Source organism: Achroia grisella, unplaced genomic scaffold (assembly GCF_030625045.1).
Source record: "Achroia grisella isolate CSIRO2021 unplaced genomic scaffold, CSIRO_AGI_Agris_v1 utg558, whole genome shotgun sequence".
Classification (NCBI taxonomy): Eukaryota; Metazoa; Arthropoda; class Insecta; order Lepidoptera; family Pyralidae; genus Achroia; species Achroia grisella.
The window spans coordinates 1,916,061-1,937,344 of NW_026712938.1; the positions used below are offsets into that span (position 1 = coordinate 1,916,061).

Here is a 21,284-nt window from a genome sequence, read left to right on the forward strand (position 1 = left end):
GCTATATAAGTTCACTATAATAATAATAATAATCGTAACTATTATAATTAAATGATATTTACTCTTCAGTAAGTGATTTGATCGCTTCCACTTATTGGTATTGATATTGTCGAGTATTTGCACAGTAATACCAAAAGTAAATAGACCACCTGATGGGGAGTTGAGACATGAACATGAATATATTAGGAATATACGTTTTCGTTCATACTTTGGACAATAAGAAAAATAAGTGGGTAAAGATGACCTCTGAAGTAGCAAGCAATAGACTATTCTTTCTTTAACTATTTTAGACATTCTCCATGATTCAAATAAATCAGAACGAAAATAACCTTGCACTAAGTGTTTATTTTAGTAATAGTTCTTCAAGTATAATCCTAGTAAAAACCTTGAAGACCTTTATTCGGAGTATTATTTTCTCAAAATATCATTTCTTCTGAAATATTATTATATATTGTCTAATCAGTTTGTTTGTTACCTCGTAGTACTGAACGTAGGCAGAGAGCACAGATATTACCCGACCACCGAGTATACCGAGTTCTTTTCATTGCTGTTACAATATACAGTACATGGACAAATTTGCAGGTAAAATTTGATACTAAAATATTACTTACGTAGCTGATCATTGGCAAGTTAAAGGCAGCTGCCATACGACCCTCGTGGACGCATGTCTCTTGCGGGCCTATAAATGCGGACACGTTGGCTGCCCACAAAGCCGCCACCTGTTAGGAGTATGACCTATTTTAATAAAAATGTAACAATTGTATTATTATTTTTTAAGTTTCTATTAATAAACAGACATTACATGTATATGTATATCCCCAGACATAAGATAAGCAATCTATTTTGCAAAGAGAAAATAAAAACTTATGAAACTTTTTATATTCATTACGTCCAAGAATTTATTATTAATTATTAAGTCCAGCAGGAAACAACTACAATTACGTGCTAAGTGTCATTTAACTTTATGTTTAATAGACTTTTGCGCATTTCATGTTAACAATATTGTGGTGTTTAGCTCTAATTAAATAACTTCATTGGTTTTCTGCCAGTTTGCAACCCCTTTGCGAACAATAAATGCAATCAACATCGGAATGTGGAAGTTTCCTTGTATACTAAGCGACTCGTAATGAGGAGGCAAAGGAAATGAATAAACATCAGTACTCGAGTTCCTTTAACTCCCACCAAGTGGAGGAGAAAAATTAATAAGATGCACGGCTGAGTAGTAGGATGCTCACAATATTCTTTTAGCTATTTGTCGTCTACTTAAAGACATCCACTGTATACAAAATACTTGTTAATAAATTAACTGTTCCATTATTTTTCTGAAATGTTAAATATTCTTATGTATATAGGTACATGTTCACAAGCGAGATTTGAAAAACTTTGGTTTATTGTTTTAGTTTGATTTGCCGACTGACTAAGGAAAAGAGAGCAGAAAGGTACAGTAAGTGATAATTATTATGTGGACTTGCTAAAATACAAAAGCGAAAATGCCTAAAAAGAATAATGCCCCATTTATGTTTTATGCTATTATTTAGTGGATAAATCTCAAATCCATAACGTACACACAGCAACATTAATTTACGTGGATTTGTATCGGCATTCGCCGGCATGAATCTGATATTCGTAATATTTTGGACAATTTATTACAAATTATTTAGATAAAAGATTAAACATAATATTAGATATTCACTATTTTTTTAAATTCTGGCATCATCTAAAATTCGAGTATGATCATATTAAGGTTTTTGTTTATAATTTTTTATTTTAGTCTTTTGCATTCTATGTATATTATGTATAAGTATTACAGTAATGGTTTCTGAAACGTGACATCTGCACATTCTTGTAGTGAAATTCATATGAATCCTATAATTGACAAATAAGACGAACTGCAAACAAGAATTAAAATAATATAAAATGTTGAAGTGGTTTACACATTTGTACCTGTAGCCAGCTTTGGAGTTGTGTTAATTGTTTTCTACGCACGTACTCACGTCTCAACTCACTCATCATGTATCAAAGCCTCCACACTCGAGACAGATCAATTCTACAACGTAGGCATCTGTTGGCTTTGTACACATTATGTGTACATCCGGATTGTTCTTAAAGCAGTAATGGATGACCAGCGTGACCAAAGATAACTTCCTTATTACGTATCGATTAGGTACTTGTATATAGGGTACAATAAGAAAGGTTTTTGGGAAGTCATTCGTAAACTGAAGTCTAATGATTTAATCTCTTTTTGAGTACCTGATCGAATAAAATAATATATACTATTTATTATATCTCATATTACTACTGTAATACTACTACTGTATTATACTTATAACATTTTCCGCCTGTTACAAGTAATTATAAACAACAATACCAACGCGTTTGCGGCTGACAGCGACTGATATGCTCGCTTTTTTATGCACCCTTTTACGTACACCCCTCTTCCAGCTTTTATATCTTAAAATAACTTTGGACACCATCAATTACTCTGACAAATATTCTTTACTTGATAAAAAGTTTGTATTTACGGATAACGTGTAGCAAGAGGAAAAATTTATGTCCCTCGCTTCCTGCTTGTGTCGTAAGAAAAATTACTGTAGTAGACAATAATGGCGCTGGTTATTGCATGTTTAAGGAGAAGTGTAGTTTGTTTTGATAAAAGGAACCGGCAAACTGCTATTTACACTTAAATACTGAGGGTCCCGAACAAATATTTGAAATTGGTTTATTTTCTTAATATAATAAGTTGATTTTATGAAGGTTTGATTTTACATTATAGATGATAGCAAACAGATATTCATTGCTCATAAAGATTCTCCAAGACCAAGATTAGAAAAAAAGATCAAACTTCGCTATATCACGCGATAAAAATTTACTTTTTTACTTCGTTATTAACTACACTATAGTAAAAAAACTGTACATATTATGTTAATACATTTAACATAATATGTACAGTTTTCTTTAAACTGTAAATTAAATACGTTTCAATTAAAGTACATACACACACATACACATCTATTTCTATAAATTTAGTAAGAAAAATGATGAGGAAATGATAATAAATTTGATGAAATTGTCTTACAGCAACTGCATTCTAATGAAAGAAGTCAAAATAAAAGAAACTAATTCCACGTAACGGATAACTCATAATATAAATTATTTAGGTATGATAATAAAATACATACTAATTAGTGTGGTAAGCAAACCTTTCGAATGGCAATGGAAATTCTTCAATTCCTCTTCGTTAATTCAATAGTTTTAAACATTTCTAGTAAAAGTCAATAATTCGTATGAATAATGTATATGAATCACTGAAAACGCTTGAAAATTTAGTTCGTGGTTCTGGGTTATGGAGATTTATGAACGCGATTAACACTAAGTCCAGTGTCCATTTTAGGATCCGATCCATTGTCAAGTTACATAATTTTAAATATGTATAAAAGTTCAGTTTAGAAAAGCTCTTGGAGCATTATAAGATGTAGTTTCTATGTGGAAGGAAGAAGAAAACCTACTGCTTTCTTTGGGATTACTTTAGATTGACGTCAGTGTTTCCACCACTAAAGAATCATGCAGAAATAAGAAGTTTTTGGTACAGTTCAGATTTTAAACTCACTTTCTTTACGGTCTAAGTATAATTGAGAAAGATAATGTAGGTCATTTATATGTGATTAGTATATTATGTTTATTTTGTACAAAGCAGAATTCAAGAGCCTTTAGTGCAAGTGTGATAAAAATGAAAAGTAATTGGGAAATATATTTCCATGGAAGACCGAGTTCTTAATTTGACGACATTTTTATCTATATACTATCTGATGTTATAAATATAAATTTTGGTGATTTATTTTCCAATGGATTATATGCAACGCATATACCTTTACAGGTCGCATTGTAATTATGTCACGGCTGAAGATAAAACAATATCTACAATTACTAATTTATGTCTAATTAATTTCAGTAACGGTGATGTTGAAAAGAAGGTACACTATAATTACGCAAGTGAATTAACTAATAAGACATTTACGTAGTAAATTACAGTAGAACGTGCTGTGGCTACTGATGGCCGTCATTACTAGGTCACTGTAAGTCTCAGGAATAACGCACGAATGCGCGTTAGATTATTTCTGGAGTGCAACTATAATAATAATGCACTTGATATTCCACAGATGAGGTACTGATATAATTACAATATTTCGCAATTACGGTTGTTACCAGAACATAAACATGTTATAGATACATAAGAAAACATTATTTGTAAGTGCAATCTATAACTGAATTAGAACGACCAAGCAATTATATTGATGTTGAGGAAATATTTTGTCAATTTTAATTGTGGGTTCTGAAGAACACATTAACTCTGCTACTTACTGTTGATTTTTCAAATTGAGAACCTCAATACAATGTATATAATTAAGAATTATTATTAGAAAAATGTAGATAATCTTTACCAGTATTCATTATATTTGTGAATAATATTAAATGTGCTCTACTTCGATAAAAGTAATGAAATACTGTTCAAACACCGGAAAGTAGTATCAATAAAATAATTTTATGTATTAAAATTAAGGCAGGATAAAACCATTGCGCCCGTAAAGTCAAATCGACTTACTTTGGTTTTAAATCATATCGTAACTTTATAGAGAATCTCAAAGAGGAGGATGTCGAATCTCGATCTTACAAATTATCATTTTTTTTGTGTTTGTGTATTTTATAAAACGAAGTCATATATATAAAATATGTTCCGATTTTTAAACATCTTAAAAATATTTCACAACCAGTACTAGTACGAGTAAAATTGTTGTAGAGGAATTTAACTTTCGACAATCCTATTCGAGAATTCGAACCCGTATCTCTTAGTTCTCAGGAATGTGTGGATTTCCAATAAACATCGGAAGCAATACTACTAATTGGGAAATTAATCAACTACTATTTAATCCACTATCGATTTCCTACTTAATATTTTGTACTTTATTCTACATTTTTCTCTTTTCAACATGGTTCTTATAGTTTAAATTTTATTTGTAATATGCTTTTTGTTTTATTTTATTTGTAAAAAAACCGGTACCTTTAGAATTAAACTTAAAATATAAATCTTACTCCTCCTTTGCCGTGATCCTGTATAGATACGATTTGGCATAAACTCGGCGGAGCTTATCTCGGTAGAGTTTCTAATTGTCATGTAACAGGAAAGTTAGTAGGTGAGTTGGATTGATATGTAGAGATATCGATTCTAATGAGCATCTCTTCGCTCGTGTGCCAAATTGTGACGTAGGTACGTAGACAGTTTTAGTTTATTAATTGCGAATGTAAATATGACTGACTTATGCAAGAGTTGTCACCATCATAATCCACTGTGCTGTCACTATTGACCAATTACATAAGTTTACTATTTTACTATAACATCTTTCGCCGATCGACTTTTGATTCATTCATTTAGTATTTTTTCCTATTTTTTAATAATCTAAATCATACTGAAAGATTTTTTAACATCAATATAGTACCCATAATAGTCTATATTATTAGTTGTGATTTTATCTACAGAGTTATACATGTTTAAAGAAGCTACAAACATCAATTCATCAATATCTATACAGCACTCATCATATTTGGTTCAGCCCTTTAATCCAACAGACAACTGGTATCATTACAGCAGAATAGGACAGTAGAACAAAATGAGAGTATATCTTAGCGATTATTTTAAAAATATATTTTGAATGTAAGTAGTATGTGGTAAGACACGATTGTAAGTAATTACCGTCGCTTCTATATACATAAGCATAAATACTGAAATAGATGACACAGAGACAGATACCTATGAAATGACAAAGTTCAAACCGGTACAATTGATGGTGCAAAGGTACCTTAGTAATATCTATTAAAGTGACATTACTATAACCTATTAAATGGTTGATGCAGCATATAAAAGATGTTTACAAGGTTAATATAAATTAAATAAACTTACTCCGAGTGAAAGTTGATATATCTGTTCTTATTACAACTAATTGCGAATAATGCTAATGATATTTGATTTGCGAATATGATAGTCGTCTTGTTATTACTACAACACAATACATTACAGGAATCTAATGTTATACTATGTAATATTATATTATCTGTGGTTATACCTATATTAATATAAGTTGTACCTATTGAGCAATAATTATGCAATGTACTTTATTTAGTACTTAGTAGGTATATGGTATAACACAGTAGTTTATTATACACTTATTAAATAATATAGGTAAATTGATAATTTTCTTTGCATCTATTATGACTATATGACACAATAATGCAATGCCTACATAATGCATCAGGTTCCTACCTATAGAATGCGATAAAACGCCATATTGTAGGAAACATATGTACTTGTTGTTATCTATATTGTGAATAAATTGTTATTAGACTTTAACAAATATCATAAGTACATAAATTCAGTAGTAGTATTATTATCGAAGAAGACTTTTGTTAATAGTGGCCAGTGTGGGTAAATACCTAAATAGGTACAATTTACAAGTCGTGTGCGATTTAACAAATCGTTCTTGCAGGTACACCACTACCCCGCTACAGCTATTAATTTAGTTCTCGAGATAAATAAAAGCAGACTATAGGTATTTACACCTCAGTCTCACCTATTTCAGCTTCTAAGCAGCTTGCTTTGTAAGATGTGTTTGTGATCATCATGAGGGCCGCCGGTATATTATTCATTACACTTACGATTAAAAATGTGAAAAATAGAATATCTGACATCACATATCTCATCAACATGGGACAAATTGTAGGTAATTGTTATTTTCTGAGATAGTCAATGGGACATATTTACTATTATTATATATTCCTGATCAATCTATATATCTATTAATAACAAACCACTAACTCATTTTTTAATCTGTAGGCATTTTATTCATTTATATACATGAATACTCAATATAAAAGCTTTGAAATAAAATAACTATTATAATACTATTAAAATACCAATTTTAGATTTGTTATGAAACATCTGTTATTATATACGGGATGTAGCTCCCATTCTGTTCCATGAAGTTATGACCACTGTAAACTTCGGTCTATGGCCCATAAAATTTGCGCTAGCCACGCATACCGTTACTGTCGTATCTGAGTGATAGTTGTAATAAATCGTTTATCTGTTTGTACGGATTTGAAAGTCTACCTTAAAAAGGGGAGGGGGATCTGTATTCAACTGTATCTTATGTAATATTTTATTGATTCTGAATATTGGAATATTATATACAATATACAGATACTGTAATTCTTATTGTTATCGATAGAGTATTATTTGATTCTGATTGTTCGTTTATTGTTTAAGTAAATGTTTAATTATAATTCATATTATCAAAATAATCCAAATAAGTGTATTATTGTCTGAGTGACAATGTAGTACAGTGACAATGGTCTAACGTAGATTTTATGATGTACCTACATGAAAAATAAGCACAGGATTTCCTCTGATTTACATGCAGAATTTTAACTCGTTAGATTTGTCTCGATGAGTAATTAACTAACAGATAATGTAGGATCATTATAAGATTAACGCTTGATAACAATGATTGTTTAGAAAGCTCTTTTCATCATAATTTATTACTGTTTGTCTTTAGCGCATTGAGGATTTGTGTCACGTAGACGAAAATGATTTTCGGTCGTGACGATTAAGGAACTTTCTAAATTGGGCTGGAACTTTTGGTTAGATCAGCCATGAATTTTAAGCAATAACAATCGAGATTAGGAATGAGCGTTTTGGAAATAATTAGCAATTCCATAATATAACATACTCAAAGATACATTTGAATTAAATTCGTTTCATATTAATATAGGACGTCTACGCAAATATTGTTTTAGTTGTAATATCATGTCAGCAATTTAATATGAAGACATCGCAAAGGTGCGCGTACATTAAATAATATTACACATGTCGACGTACATTTCTTCCCTTTCTTGTCAAATAGTTTTTTATATGAGATATATTCGATAATTATTGAGACATTCGCATATGTAGTATATGACCGATCTTCTATGAGATGATGTTGTTTATACTAGCTATTGTATATTTTTACTTATTATTCTTTACATATAAACAAGTTTTATAGAAAAGACTGCTGACAAATAGATAAAATTGAAAGCAAAACTCTAACAAAGTAAAGTAGTAGTCTAGGAAACTTCTATACAATACTACTTGAAGCACTGTTCGAAAGAGGAAAATAAATATAAAAACATGTACTTGTTTTATAGATTCTTCTTCTTGTCCGTACGTTTCAGCGACGACAAAATCTAAAGAATGGCCCATTGGTCCTAGTAATTTGTCGTTAATTTCTTCTACCGCCATTGATATCGCCCCTGTGAACAAGGAGATTAAATGATTAAATAAATAATTAATTTGTTATAGGTATGCGTAACATGCTACTGAAATCATTTAACGCCACGAGTGCCGCCAAGTGCCGTCAAGAATTAATTACTATGGTCTAGATCGCTCTGGCAGTTAAATGTTAAACATAGAGTATTTTAGACTTAATACGTTTGCTTGAGACATTCTTGTAAAATAATTAATTAATATTAAATGAAGTAGGCACGTCAAATTTATTGCTAAATGACAATTTTAAACCTCGGTATTGTACGAGGTTCATTCTTAATTATTCACAATTTATTTTAAAAACAATAGCTTACTTCAGCTTGCTATATTTAAGTAACAATATTTCACTTATTTAATTTAATTGAAGAAGTAAATATTTACCAGTATGAAGATAAAGTATAATTTTAATGTTATTATTAGAAAAAGACTCAGAAAAGTCTATTTGTAGAGTATAGTAAAAGTCTATTTGAAAGCGGGAAATTATCAAAGGTGTTTTTGAAATTCATTGAAAAATATGTTTGATAAATTTCCCGCCCAAAAAATATCGCCACAGACGATAAAAACCATTCGATTGCCGATTACCACACTTGTATGTGGTTTATTTATCATTATTAACTTAATCAATTAAATACTCATTATGAAATTAATTTCATTATATTAAAAAACCTTAAATGACGGAATTTGTGTAAAACATTTTATTACTTTATACCAACTTACCAGAAATAACACGCCCTGGTCGTGAATAACTGTAGTCGCCAGGCCTACGCTTCGAGCCAGTCAGGTATCCTAGTGTATATTTCTCGCCTTGTGAACTATCTAGCGCCAATATCAGCATGCTCCAACACCAGTGCCACTGAAAAACAATTTAACTAAATCAGTTCTAACAAAGTATCTATCTAAATTGCATGAAGATTCGTTTTGTAATTAATTATTAGTATTACTAGATTATTCGCGGGAAACGAAAAATCTGAACTGAATGTTCATATTTTTGTTTTAGTTTCACGAACATGTAGGTACATAACTATTTTAAAAACCATGATTATCCGTCTAATCACACTTGCGCATGGTGGCTAACCGCTGGTTTCATATAGTCGCTAAGTGGGTACGTATTATAAGTTATAGCTTATAGGAACATGTGTGGCCAACACTTTTCCAATACCTACTGCTGTTCCATACCTACTGTATATAGTAATAAATTTTAGCGATTTTAATACACGCTCTCAGATCCATACAAAACTTTTGTTGTCTATGTGTGTAAAACCTATTAAAAAATAATGTAACATATAATATATGTGTAACCTACGTGTAACATATAATATTATGTCCATACAACATTTAAATTAATGGATCTATTATTGATATAAGTATTATACTTCCTTAAATGGTATTTATTAAAAGTACCTATACATATCATATCATATCAGCTTTTAGCATTATTTTTTATGCCATGCCATCCGTATAAAATATGACAACTGTTATATTATTATCTAAAAGAAAGACAAAATCTATATGGATGGTGAACCATTAGATTATCTATACAATCCTTTATCTCTCTTCGATTACGATATGAATGGGGAAGGGGGAATGAATATCCCGTAAGCTGGACGGTATAGCGACTATGTATAAAAAATAATATATAGATATATTGCAATCTATTTTTATCTAAAGCTTTTTAGCCTGGACTGTAATCCATTATCAGAAATACAAAATCTATGTTCCTTATATTTTAATCGATGACTTAATTCGATGTATGTTTTTGTAATTTACATTTAGTAAGCTTATACGGTTTCTTCTATAGTGCCTAAATATGTTCAAAACTATTTACGTTGATAATGACTAGTAGGAAATTTGTTAATCACCAAAGTTTAATCGAATTTATGTTTCAGTATCTACTATTTAAATTATGACATGACGAAATGGAAATAAACTGGAATAAAAAAGTATTCAGATTACAAACTAGTACCACGGAATGAAAGAATTAAAATTTACTGTATCTACCATTAATAAGTCAAACGTAAATATTTGATTTTAGGATTTTTTTCTATAGATATAAAACAAAATATCAACATTTATAAGAAATACTAGTATATTGCAGTTGCATGAGCGAAACGCATGTAATATCAACATTTATAAGAAATACTAGTATATTGCAGTTGCATGAGCGAAACGCATGTATTTATGGCAATAAGAAAACAGAGTTGCGCGTTTAGTAACATATTTTTTGTTTGCCATATAAATATTACGGGAAGTCCAAGGCGGAAAAGACGGAGACTTAGAGAAAATTGATGATTTATCCCCAAAGTTTTTACGACCACTGACATCCAAATAGGTCTGATATTGCAATAATATTGCACGTATATATTTCATACTTCCTTTTTCATTTTATTGGCATTATATTCCGCAATCTGTATTTTGATATTGTAGGTAGGTACGTCAACATAATATTAGTTTAATATAATCACTAACTCATATTATTTAAAATAAGAATGTATATTTGACGACCTAGAAGGTCTAGCGGTTTAGCCCACCGCTTTACTTCCGATGGTCGCGGGTTCGTATCCTCGCATGGCACAAACATTTGTATTTTATGTCCTTCTGGGTGTTTTCTATGTATAATATGTAAGTTTTACGAAAACAGAATGTCTATGTATTTGTATCAGTTATCTAGTACCCACCACACAGGTTTTAGCTAGCTTAACTTGGATCTAGATTACGCTGTGTGAATTGTCTTGAAATTAATTAAACACAATGCTTCTATGTAAAGTCAGGGAAACCTGTATATTTAGTTTGTGTTGTGTAATATTTTAGTGGGTAATATTTCAGAGATAAGCAATGCAACTACGATAGATGAACAAGAAATTGGGTACAGCTGTAACAAATTTCTATGTAAAACCTTATTGTTTTCCAAACTTATTGCCTCAAAATTATATACCTTATATCTGTTTGCTATGTAAATTACTTGGATAGGCAAATTCTCAAAATGAGAATTAACTTATCTGGCTTATCAATATACAATGGAATCTGTTAAAGAAAGAAATAAAAAAGGAAAGTTATTTAACACCAATTTAATAGGCTTATCCTATCATTCTTCTGATACCTCGCCAGCATATACTGTTAGTACTAAATCCCAAAAAGATTATTGATTGCATACCACTTGTCATGCAGTCAGGTGGAATAATTAGCCTGTTTGTGTTACCAGTAATATTACTTATAAATGTAAGTTATCTAAGTAGGCCAACTATCAAAATAGGGAATCGAAGGTTCTTTAAAGGAAGGAACTCCAAACTGGTATTACAATACAATCATACTGCGCTGTTATACACGGCGTGTCATGCTAATGAAACATGTCTGTGCACAGATAGATACATACATATTGATGTGTGGGAACTTCGCATCGTATTTTCAAGTCCGTCTACCACGTGAATACTCGTCCAAACCAAATCCTTACGCAACGGTATTAGGTAACGAATGAAACTCGTCTGACAGGAGACAGGTTCACGATCACGAGTGCGAAATTGTACTTACAATTATATGCATATAATTTGTTTTATTGTATGTGAAAGTGTTGTATAGGCAATCTGTCTTTGCACTTTCAATACAAAGACATACATATATATGAAATCAAGGATCTTCACCTGTGGGTTCTTAGGATATTTAAGTTTTTATAAATTAGGGAATAAATATAGTAGAGCATGGGCTTATAGGATAGATAGTAGGTAGTAAAGTATGTCTCTCTTAACTTAATCAGCAATAGGGTGCTGATTAAGTTAAGAAAGTAATAACATATTTTATAACTGATTAATAAAATAAGATTAAATAAATAAACCTAAATTTCTTCATAATGTCGTTTACAAAACTGTTTTATTGACTTTATCTAGCAAGGTTTAAATAGGTATCTATATTTCCTTATTTCTTGAGAATAACATTGCTACTTTTTTTTATATAATTGAAATTCTAGATAAGACACGCTAAAGAAAGATTTTAAGATAGTTTCTTTCTATATATTTAATCTAATAGCAGTGACTCATGTTATTTATTTAAGATTTAGTACAACAAACTATTAAAGTAAACGAAGGAAGAGATGTAAATAGATATCTAAGAATAGACGCCAATGAACAACAGTCCTGTACCAGTACCTAGTCTGTATAGACTCCTAGAAACATTATAATCGTATACATGTAGTCGTTCCATCAACTGAGAAGTTGCTTCTCACTGTATTTGTGTTGCCTTTCGTGAACTTCTTTTCACTAACGCTCATAGGTTTTTATAATTTCAAATTAAAACATGTTTAATTTTTTTACTAATCGCATATAGAGACATAAATTATAGTTGTATCATAGTAAAACGCGTCGTAAATTATAGCTGCAAAATAAAAGGAAACTGATGCCAGATGTTGCAATATAATAAAATGATAAAAGATTTAAAACATGTTGAAATGGAAATGAAACATGTCACCGTACGGTTGACATCGTATATTGAACCGGCAGCGGCTGTGGCACTCTACACGTGAGATTTGTACAATGTTGTTATAAATAGTGCCCGTGGGAGATATTTGTGTCTATGACCGGGTTAAATTGACGGGTGTCACAAATTACGGTTACGTGTCTTGTTTTGGATGCACTCGCAAAGGTAAACAAATAATTAAGTTACAAACTTTTATTACTTTACGTCCCCGTTGATGAAATTCATTAAACTAAATTTTTATTAAAAGACCCTAATTTTTTAGTGAAATATTGCGGCTTATCTACCTATTATATACATTACGCTTTACACCATGAGGTATTTAAAACACAAATATAAGTACGTATATTATTTACGTCAACTGCGTTCCTTAAAACTACTGTCTATCCTAAAAGGTATATAATAACTATTACGTTAATCTTAACTCGAAAAATTTTACTAATTCAAGTCTTTATAGTAGGAAATGCTGAAATATAAGCTATCATACGCACCATGATATAGCGTGTGGTGTATAATGATTTACTGCTCGTTCCCATAAAAAACTTCAGTGGCTTTTAATTCGCATTTCATCGACTTTAAAACATTGTGTATTTTACCAAATGTACCTAATGTAATTAGCGCGTATTGGCGGCTTCAGAGAAGTTACCTCCGGCGATGTTATGTACTGAACTGAATGAACCATGGGAGTCTACAAAAATGGTGTCTATGTCTCTACATTTCTTCAGCAATACACATGACATTTATTTTGTTGCAGATGCTCAAGGCTTATGTTAATAATTAGTTATGCGGGGGGCCGTTAACTAATTTCAAGCGGATAAAGGAAATTCTGAGCATGTCAAATGTATTTGAGATAATTTAAATTGGAATTTAGAATTGTGTAATTAAGAATTTGATTTTGAGCTATTAGGATTGTTCATGATATGTAGTAGTATGTAATACAATAATTATTTTTTCTAATTTATAATCTATTTTTTTTAATTCTATAAGGTTTTTGCTTCATATTTACTTACTTTTATTACTTCTCAGCTTACTAAATGGTATTCAACATAGAGTAGTAACAACCATCAGAGATCATTGGAATAAAAGTAATTGGTTTTTCTAATGGTTTCAACAGTAGTGCTAACTTTTTAGTGTGTTTACCTATATCATTATTCTATTGTAGTGTAGAAGACTATAAAAAAAATATACTTAGTGTTTACGTATTATGTACAGGACTATATAACAGTCGTGATAATCTACTGGTCGAATTAATTTTCCATCGACAGCCGACAAGCGTCGTGGCACTTCTACTGAAGTCTGTTTTTTGTTCAATTGGAAGGAAATTCCTTGGTTATTTTCTCACATAAAAATTTCATTGCATGTAATGAGGTATGACTATTCTCATTCTAACATTGTTATTCTTAAACTGATTCTTTATCAATCATGTTTAAAGTTCAAATTCAAATTATTGTTCTTGATATTGTAGGTACATAAAAAACCAGTGGTAAAGATTGCATTAACGCAGCAATTGCACTGGTCAGGTAGAAGGAAATTGCTTTTAACTGACCAATTTCCTGAAGAGCTTTTTCCCTCAGGCGGATTTTTGACTTGGACATTTTTAATATTTCTCAAGGTAAGTAATTGCTCAAGCTCGTATTTAATTGGTAGCTCATTGGTGTATCTAACAAGCAATTAAGGAAAGCCTGCAGGCTCCGTCACATGGATAGAGAATAAGTGAGTGAATTCGCAATCAATTGCCTGTTAAAGATTTATGTGACTCACGCCTTGGAATATAGTTAGATACGGATCTCGTAATAGATAATGACCGAAGATAAAACTTGTTTCATTCATATAAGAATTACGAAACATTTACACTTAATCGTGTTTATTTGTCTTATTTTGTGAGGATATGTTTTTTTGTATTTTTAAGATATTCGTTTTGATTCTTGATTCTGAAAACATTCACCTTATAATATTGTCATATTTTTAATTATTTACAGCACATATAGATATAATAAAATATAGGTAGCTAATTTTTCACTTTATATTCCGCAAGCTTCTACTACTACATGCTATAAAACTAAACTACGGTAAACAACTTAGAGATAGATTATTAATCTTTGTAATATTAATAAGTATATGATTAATAAAATTATGTACACACATAACTAAAGTAAGGTTGAATATCGGAGTAGTGATGGATATAGTCCTGGATCACTTCCTTGATTGCCTTGTGCGTATACCTAATATTGTGTATATTACCACGTTTGTTAACAAATTTTAAACAGCACACACTCTACACAAGACACTCAAATCAAGTACAATATCGGAGCAGTGGTAGAGATTATTTGGATCATTATCTAAATATTTGTATTATCATGTAGATGTATAAGGATTTTACGTAATCAATATATCTAACTAGCCTAGCTACGTATGCAATAATAGATCTGTTGCTGCACATGAACCGTTGCTGTTGACATGAATTTACAGGGTCTAAATCTAGTTGGTGGAGTTTTAGTAGCTACCTACGTAATTTTCCAATAATCGAAGAGGTCGATAAGAGTTTATGCGATAGTGTTCGCCGCAAGCGCGGCATTGACATAGTTGCATCGTCACAACATGCGCACACGCACGCGAACTTCTACATTGCACGATACCCGATAAAAGTATGAGCTACATAGTTTTGTGAAAATAACATGTATTGTTTCTAATGTGTGGTTTTAGAAATTTGCATTCTTAGTAAGTTGTTGTGAGATGAAATTATATGCAATATTATACAACAAGATCGATTTCCTGTTGCTAAATTTCTCTTAAACTGGCGTAAGAGATGTGGGCCAGAAGACGCCCAGACTTAGTGGAATTAGGCGAGTTAAATCAGCCGTGTGAGTAGGTATAGATAGCTAGTGAACAATCTCAACTTAAATGTAGCTGTCATCTAAAAAATATTTTCAAAAACCAGTATATATTGACTACAAGAAACAAGCTTGCTTTAATTTTCTTCTAAATAAAGCAAGTTTGTTGGAACAAATCATATTGCGCAGCCATATGTATTATAGCTGCCTATAGAGGTACATAATATCGGTAATTAAAATGTAAGTATACCCGTCGGTTTATTGTATTTAAATATCAAATATTAGGTCTTCTTAATAAATGTCAATAAAATTTGTATGTATATATAGTTTTAAAAGAAATACCTACCTAGTAAAAAGCATAAGAGCTTATATCAGGTGTAACTGGAGGCCAAAACAAATATTTTTTGATTTAAAGGAATAAATATTTATTTAGATTTTAGACCATGACATAATAGATTTATTATATTGATTACAATTACTGAGAATATCACCAATGACAACAATTGACCCATTTGTATATCGAAATAGATAAAACCCTTTCCGAGAGCGAAACCTAGACAAATAATTTAATTTATTCAGAGTCAGTCTGTAAGTAGATAACATTCATAATAGATAATACCTGATGATAGGTCACATGTGTGTGCTACATATTATACAGTTATATATGTATATACATTAATAAGTAGGTTAATATTTATCTAGTTCTCAACCATTTCTACAGTTCCACAGAACCCTATTTTTGTTCCAAAGATGTCCACCACGTGATTGTAGCATCTAAATTAAAGAGTGGAAATATAAAAAAGTTGGAGAAAGTTTGTAGAATCGTAATAAAAATATACTTTTTTATTATGTTTCTACAAATAAGACTCGCCAAAGAGGAAAATGTAATTCATAATATTTCGAGTGTAATTATAAAGAGTACTATGTGAATTATATTTTATACTATTATAATAGAAAAAGTAAAATTGGGAGTTGGATTGGTTGACTGGAATAATCTACAGTACCTACTACCGATGCGATTTTCAAAATTCAGATGACTATGACTATACATATGACTGTGATATTATATTTATATTTACTTACGTAGACAAAGACAAACAGCGTGCACGAGCTTTGTTTGCATTTTCTATCCTTTCTCTTGTTAAGGACTTTTCTGCTCTGATCGCTATGATTTATTTCTTACTTATACCTAATTTTAGTTTTATATCTTGACATTATAGGTAAGTGCTATATAGCGACTTTCGTCACAATTTGTAATATTTTAAGTTTAGTTGATAAAAGAAATAGATGTTTATAAGAGCCGACTATACACAGTTACAGTTCTAACTTTTTTTATTATATGTGAATGGCAATCAAACTGCTAATGGCCCAACTAATGGTACTCGATAACCGTCGCCTATATACGCGAACAACACCACAGACATATGAGACTCGTAATACAAAAATTGCTATTCCAGAGGACGAAGATGTCGTCCTTCTTATCCGGTAATTTCACTGCCTAATCTCAACCTACAACCGAAATATAGCTTACGAAGTAAGCTGCCTAGGACCTAAAATAGGTGAGACCGCTGACGGCTTTGTCACTTTTCTTCGTACTTCTAAATTATTCACTTTATTTACTTATATACTTTTTATACTTTTTTATTTATACACTTTATATACTTTTTGAAAAACAGAGAAATCAGACTAAATTTAATATTAATACAACCCGTTGTTGGATCATCACGGCTCCGAGGTAGTTTGTCACATAGACATAGAAAAAGTGATACTTTATTCCGGTTCATGACAACACGTAAGTACATAATGGCAAAAATGTTAATTTAAAGGTAAATTACACTCGCTTTGGTATTTGGCAAGAGAAAAGACGTCATTTGTATGCACGCTGAGCTCCACTTGTCGGTACCATCGAACGGACCCGCATGAACGAACAATGTATTCGTATGATGACGGTAGTTGTATTAGATAGCGGGCGCCCGCGCAGCCTTCTTGTTGTATTACCTCGCCTGATACATATTAATGCATGTTAAGAGGAGTGTGTACGCACAATACTATTACAATGTTTTATTCACAGACCTTTACAGACCTTTCGTTTCCCTTACACAAGCGCGATAGCAATATTTTGAATAGATATTTTGCCGGCTCTACATGGATAATTTTTTTATTACACTAAATTAAAAAAAAAATGTAATTACAATATCTCGCACGTTTTTTTAAATACTTATACTGTATTGGATTAATCATACCACAGATAATATAATATTACATAATCATATTATGAGGTAAAAACATATATTTTTTAGTAAAGATCTTTAGTTTTCAGTTACGCGTATATCTAAAACCAAGTCGTTTAAAGAAATTCTGACTAAAGTGAAACGTTGATATTAGTGCCTTATCTTAGGGACAAATTTCATGGAGTTCATTAAGTTAATGTCTATTTTTTTTTTGGTATAACGTTTTGTATGAGAGATCTGGGACATGTAGCCTTAACTTGTTTTAGATATTACATGATTGTGCACGTACAATAGTAGTATAGACACATAGTACTTATTTACTCTATATTATAGAACTATGTGTCTCAGTAATTTTGTCCGAGATATACTAAAGTTTACAGTTAAGGAGTTGGAGAATGGTGTAAATAGGTTAGAAACATTTAACATCAGGCAACGGGGATTTTAAATAAATAAATATTTTTTAGCGATAGTTAATTAATACATTTCTATCGTTTTATAAAATGTAGTAGCAACCATGTAGGTTAGGTTAATAAAAAAAACATGTAAGTAATTATTGTGACAACTTATCTCTTTTAAATTTTATACCTAAGTATTCAAAATTTCAGCACAAAGGTATAGTAAATTTATTTGTAAAATTTCACAATTTACTTATAAAGCAAATACATGTATATATTTCAAAATGTATGTACATTTCGAACTGACGATAGATTTTACTTATCATGAATCTCTTAATAGCTACGTATAGGTAGTTACATGAAAAACGATATTTCGATATATAATTAATTTTAATTTAATAGCATTGCAACAAATAATAATTAAAATAAAAATTCCATTATTCTTTTATAAGAATCATGTTTCATTTCATCAATTTACATATTGAGAAACTATATATATCTCTCCAATATTGAACTCGTTTAACTTTAAAATAAATCATAGAAAGGAGGGCGTAGTAATTATATACATGTTTTGGAGTGGGATATTAGATGTTTTTAGATTAAGTACCATATTATTAACTTACTAATGTTATAAACGCGAAAGTTTGTGAGTATGGATGGACGGATTGACGTTTGTTACACTTTTACACAAATCTACTGAACGAATTTTAATGAAACTAAATTGGGTGAAATATAATGTTAATGTCTAGTAGGTGTCATGCAGAAAAAGTTGCGCGGGTCAGATAGTGGGTTAGTATATATCCCTATAACCGTGGGTACTTTTAGTCGTATATCTATTATATAAGTAAGTATATTGATATAAATAATTGTGTAAATACATTATTTAATTACTTTTAAAATCGTATAGAATTGATGTAGCATATTTCAACAGCAGTATAGGTACAAATGACAGGCCTGTACTTTAGACGCTTTTGCTAAAAATCAACAATTTAATTGAATTTAGATTTTTGTCTGAATAAAGACTGTAAAAATATATCTAAGTATTTTTATCTACATAATAAAACACCCTTACAACCGATTTTGAATAACATAAATATTGACCTTCCAGAGAATAAAAACAATTACTTCCTATCTGGAATAAATCCTATAGAGATATGAATGATTTACTGACATCATATGATGAACACATATGTATCTCTGTTATACGTTGAACTAATACAAGATGCTTGAATTTACTAATATTTATGTTACGACATATTAATATACGTGTATATATATATATATATGTATATATAACGGCGCTCTTTTAAAATAATTAACAGTCTTTACTTATTTCCTATTTGTCATATTTGAGTCCTATTTTTCTATAAAATGTCCTTTGGATTTCATAACACGCTTATGTCTACTTTTATATCTAGTTTTTTATCACACAACTCGCCATCAGAGAGCAAGTTTATTGTTTCTTCCTTATTGTATAATATGACAATTATTGATTACCTAACTATTCACTTAGGTACTTAATTTAATAATTTGCTAAAAAACAATTAACAGAACATGAAAGTATCTAATTTCTTTTTGTATGTTTTTTGCCACCAATATGGAAAATATAGTTACATAAGCCTAGTAAAGTTACTTAAGTAGTCTTCGTTAAACTTAAAACCTGCCATGTCTAATGTAGTCGTAGGTAACAGATGACTACTATAAATCAATGAGGTCTCGCTCAGATCACTTTATTTTGTACAAATGAGCAAGTTTTAGTTGATTTATTGATATTGTTATGCAACAAAGCAACATTCGAAATTAAATATCTATGTGAATGAATGAAGTACCTACTTATAATAGGATGAGAAATATAAATAATATTTCTCATCTTAATCACCAAGGGATTTTTATGAATGTTATATTTTGTATATGATGTAGGCCTGTATAAATTATAAAGCATTACCTAATACCTTCGTAAATAAGCGTCAGATAAAGTCATAGATATTTCCAAATAAATTGATTAAAAGTAAAAGCTTTGGTGAAAATAATTAAAATTTTGTCTTATTTAAAATTAAATGCATTATATATGGTCCAAAACATTAATTCTTGCCCTTTTATGTTTTGTATATCGATGTGTGTATTGTCGATTAAGTAAATATTGGCAGAATAATTAATTTTTTACGTTAGTAATTCTGCAGTACCTACCTATAAATCTTAAACTATAATCCTTCAGTAATTAGTTCAATTATTCCATTCAATTTGTTATCTATATCTTTTAAATACAATATTTTTATGAGCTTGTATAGATTTACTTAGGCATCTGTACTTCTTGAGTCTTACCTTTTTCAAAGTCGAAACATTCATGTTCTAACAAAGATATTGCTCCAAATTCACTCAACAATAACAATTAGTTCATTATTTAAATCATAACTTATGTAATGCTGTGTCACGACCATGAATTTTTTGAAAAGTTAGTTAATTACTTTCCCGCCATATCGTAAGTTAGACCGCGATCGCGGCGTGTATGTTCAGTTTCAGCGGGCGACTGTTAACATCTGCCGATATTTCGCGACTGACTGTCGGAGTACTCCACTCCGAGTGTTGAGTGCGTGTGGGTTACTGACTGGTGAAGTGGTCGGACTGGTGACGGTGACGATAGTTAGCCGAAAATGATCTACCTGTCTATGACTCAGTCAGTTATTAACCCTGCAATATGGGTGGTACTAAATATGTCACTTCATAAGTGTCTTTTAATTAATAAAATTAATAACTTACAATACATTTGTAAACGTATAAAAATGTGAATTTTATTTTTATTTGAATTTTACCCATATGTATGAATTAGAGCCGATGATGTAGGATGCGGAATATAAGTAAAGTCAAAGAATAAAATGTAAGGAATAAACGTCGTTTGTTGATCTTCGGTATTGTGCCTAGGCCGGTATTGTCCCTACCTCGAAAGAAACCTGATATGAAGACAATTTCTTTTAAAAATATAACAGGATTTATGACATTATGATATAAATAATAT

General features: G+C 30.5%; 1 protein-coding gene across 1 annotated transcript in view; it reads right to left on the bottom strand.

The window, feature by feature from the left end:
- The window catches only part of LOC131848524 (guanylate cyclase 32E), a 48,606-nt gene extending 27,817 nt beyond the window's left edge, over positions 1-20,789 (bottom strand). Inside the window, exons 1-4 of the mRNA XM_059198423.1 lie at positions 20,594-20,789; positions 9,071-9,206; positions 8,225-8,340; positions 612-719 (exon numbers count right to left, since the gene is read on the bottom strand). Coding sequence (XP_059054406.1) covers positions 612-719; positions 8,225-8,340; positions 9,071-9,206; positions 20,594-20,617 — 384 coding nt within the window. The 5' untranslated portion in view covers positions 20,618-20,789. The remainder of the gene's footprint in view (positions 1-611; positions 720-8,224; positions 8,341-9,070; positions 9,207-20,593) is intronic.
- Positions 20,790-21,284: the final 495 nt, after the last annotated feature.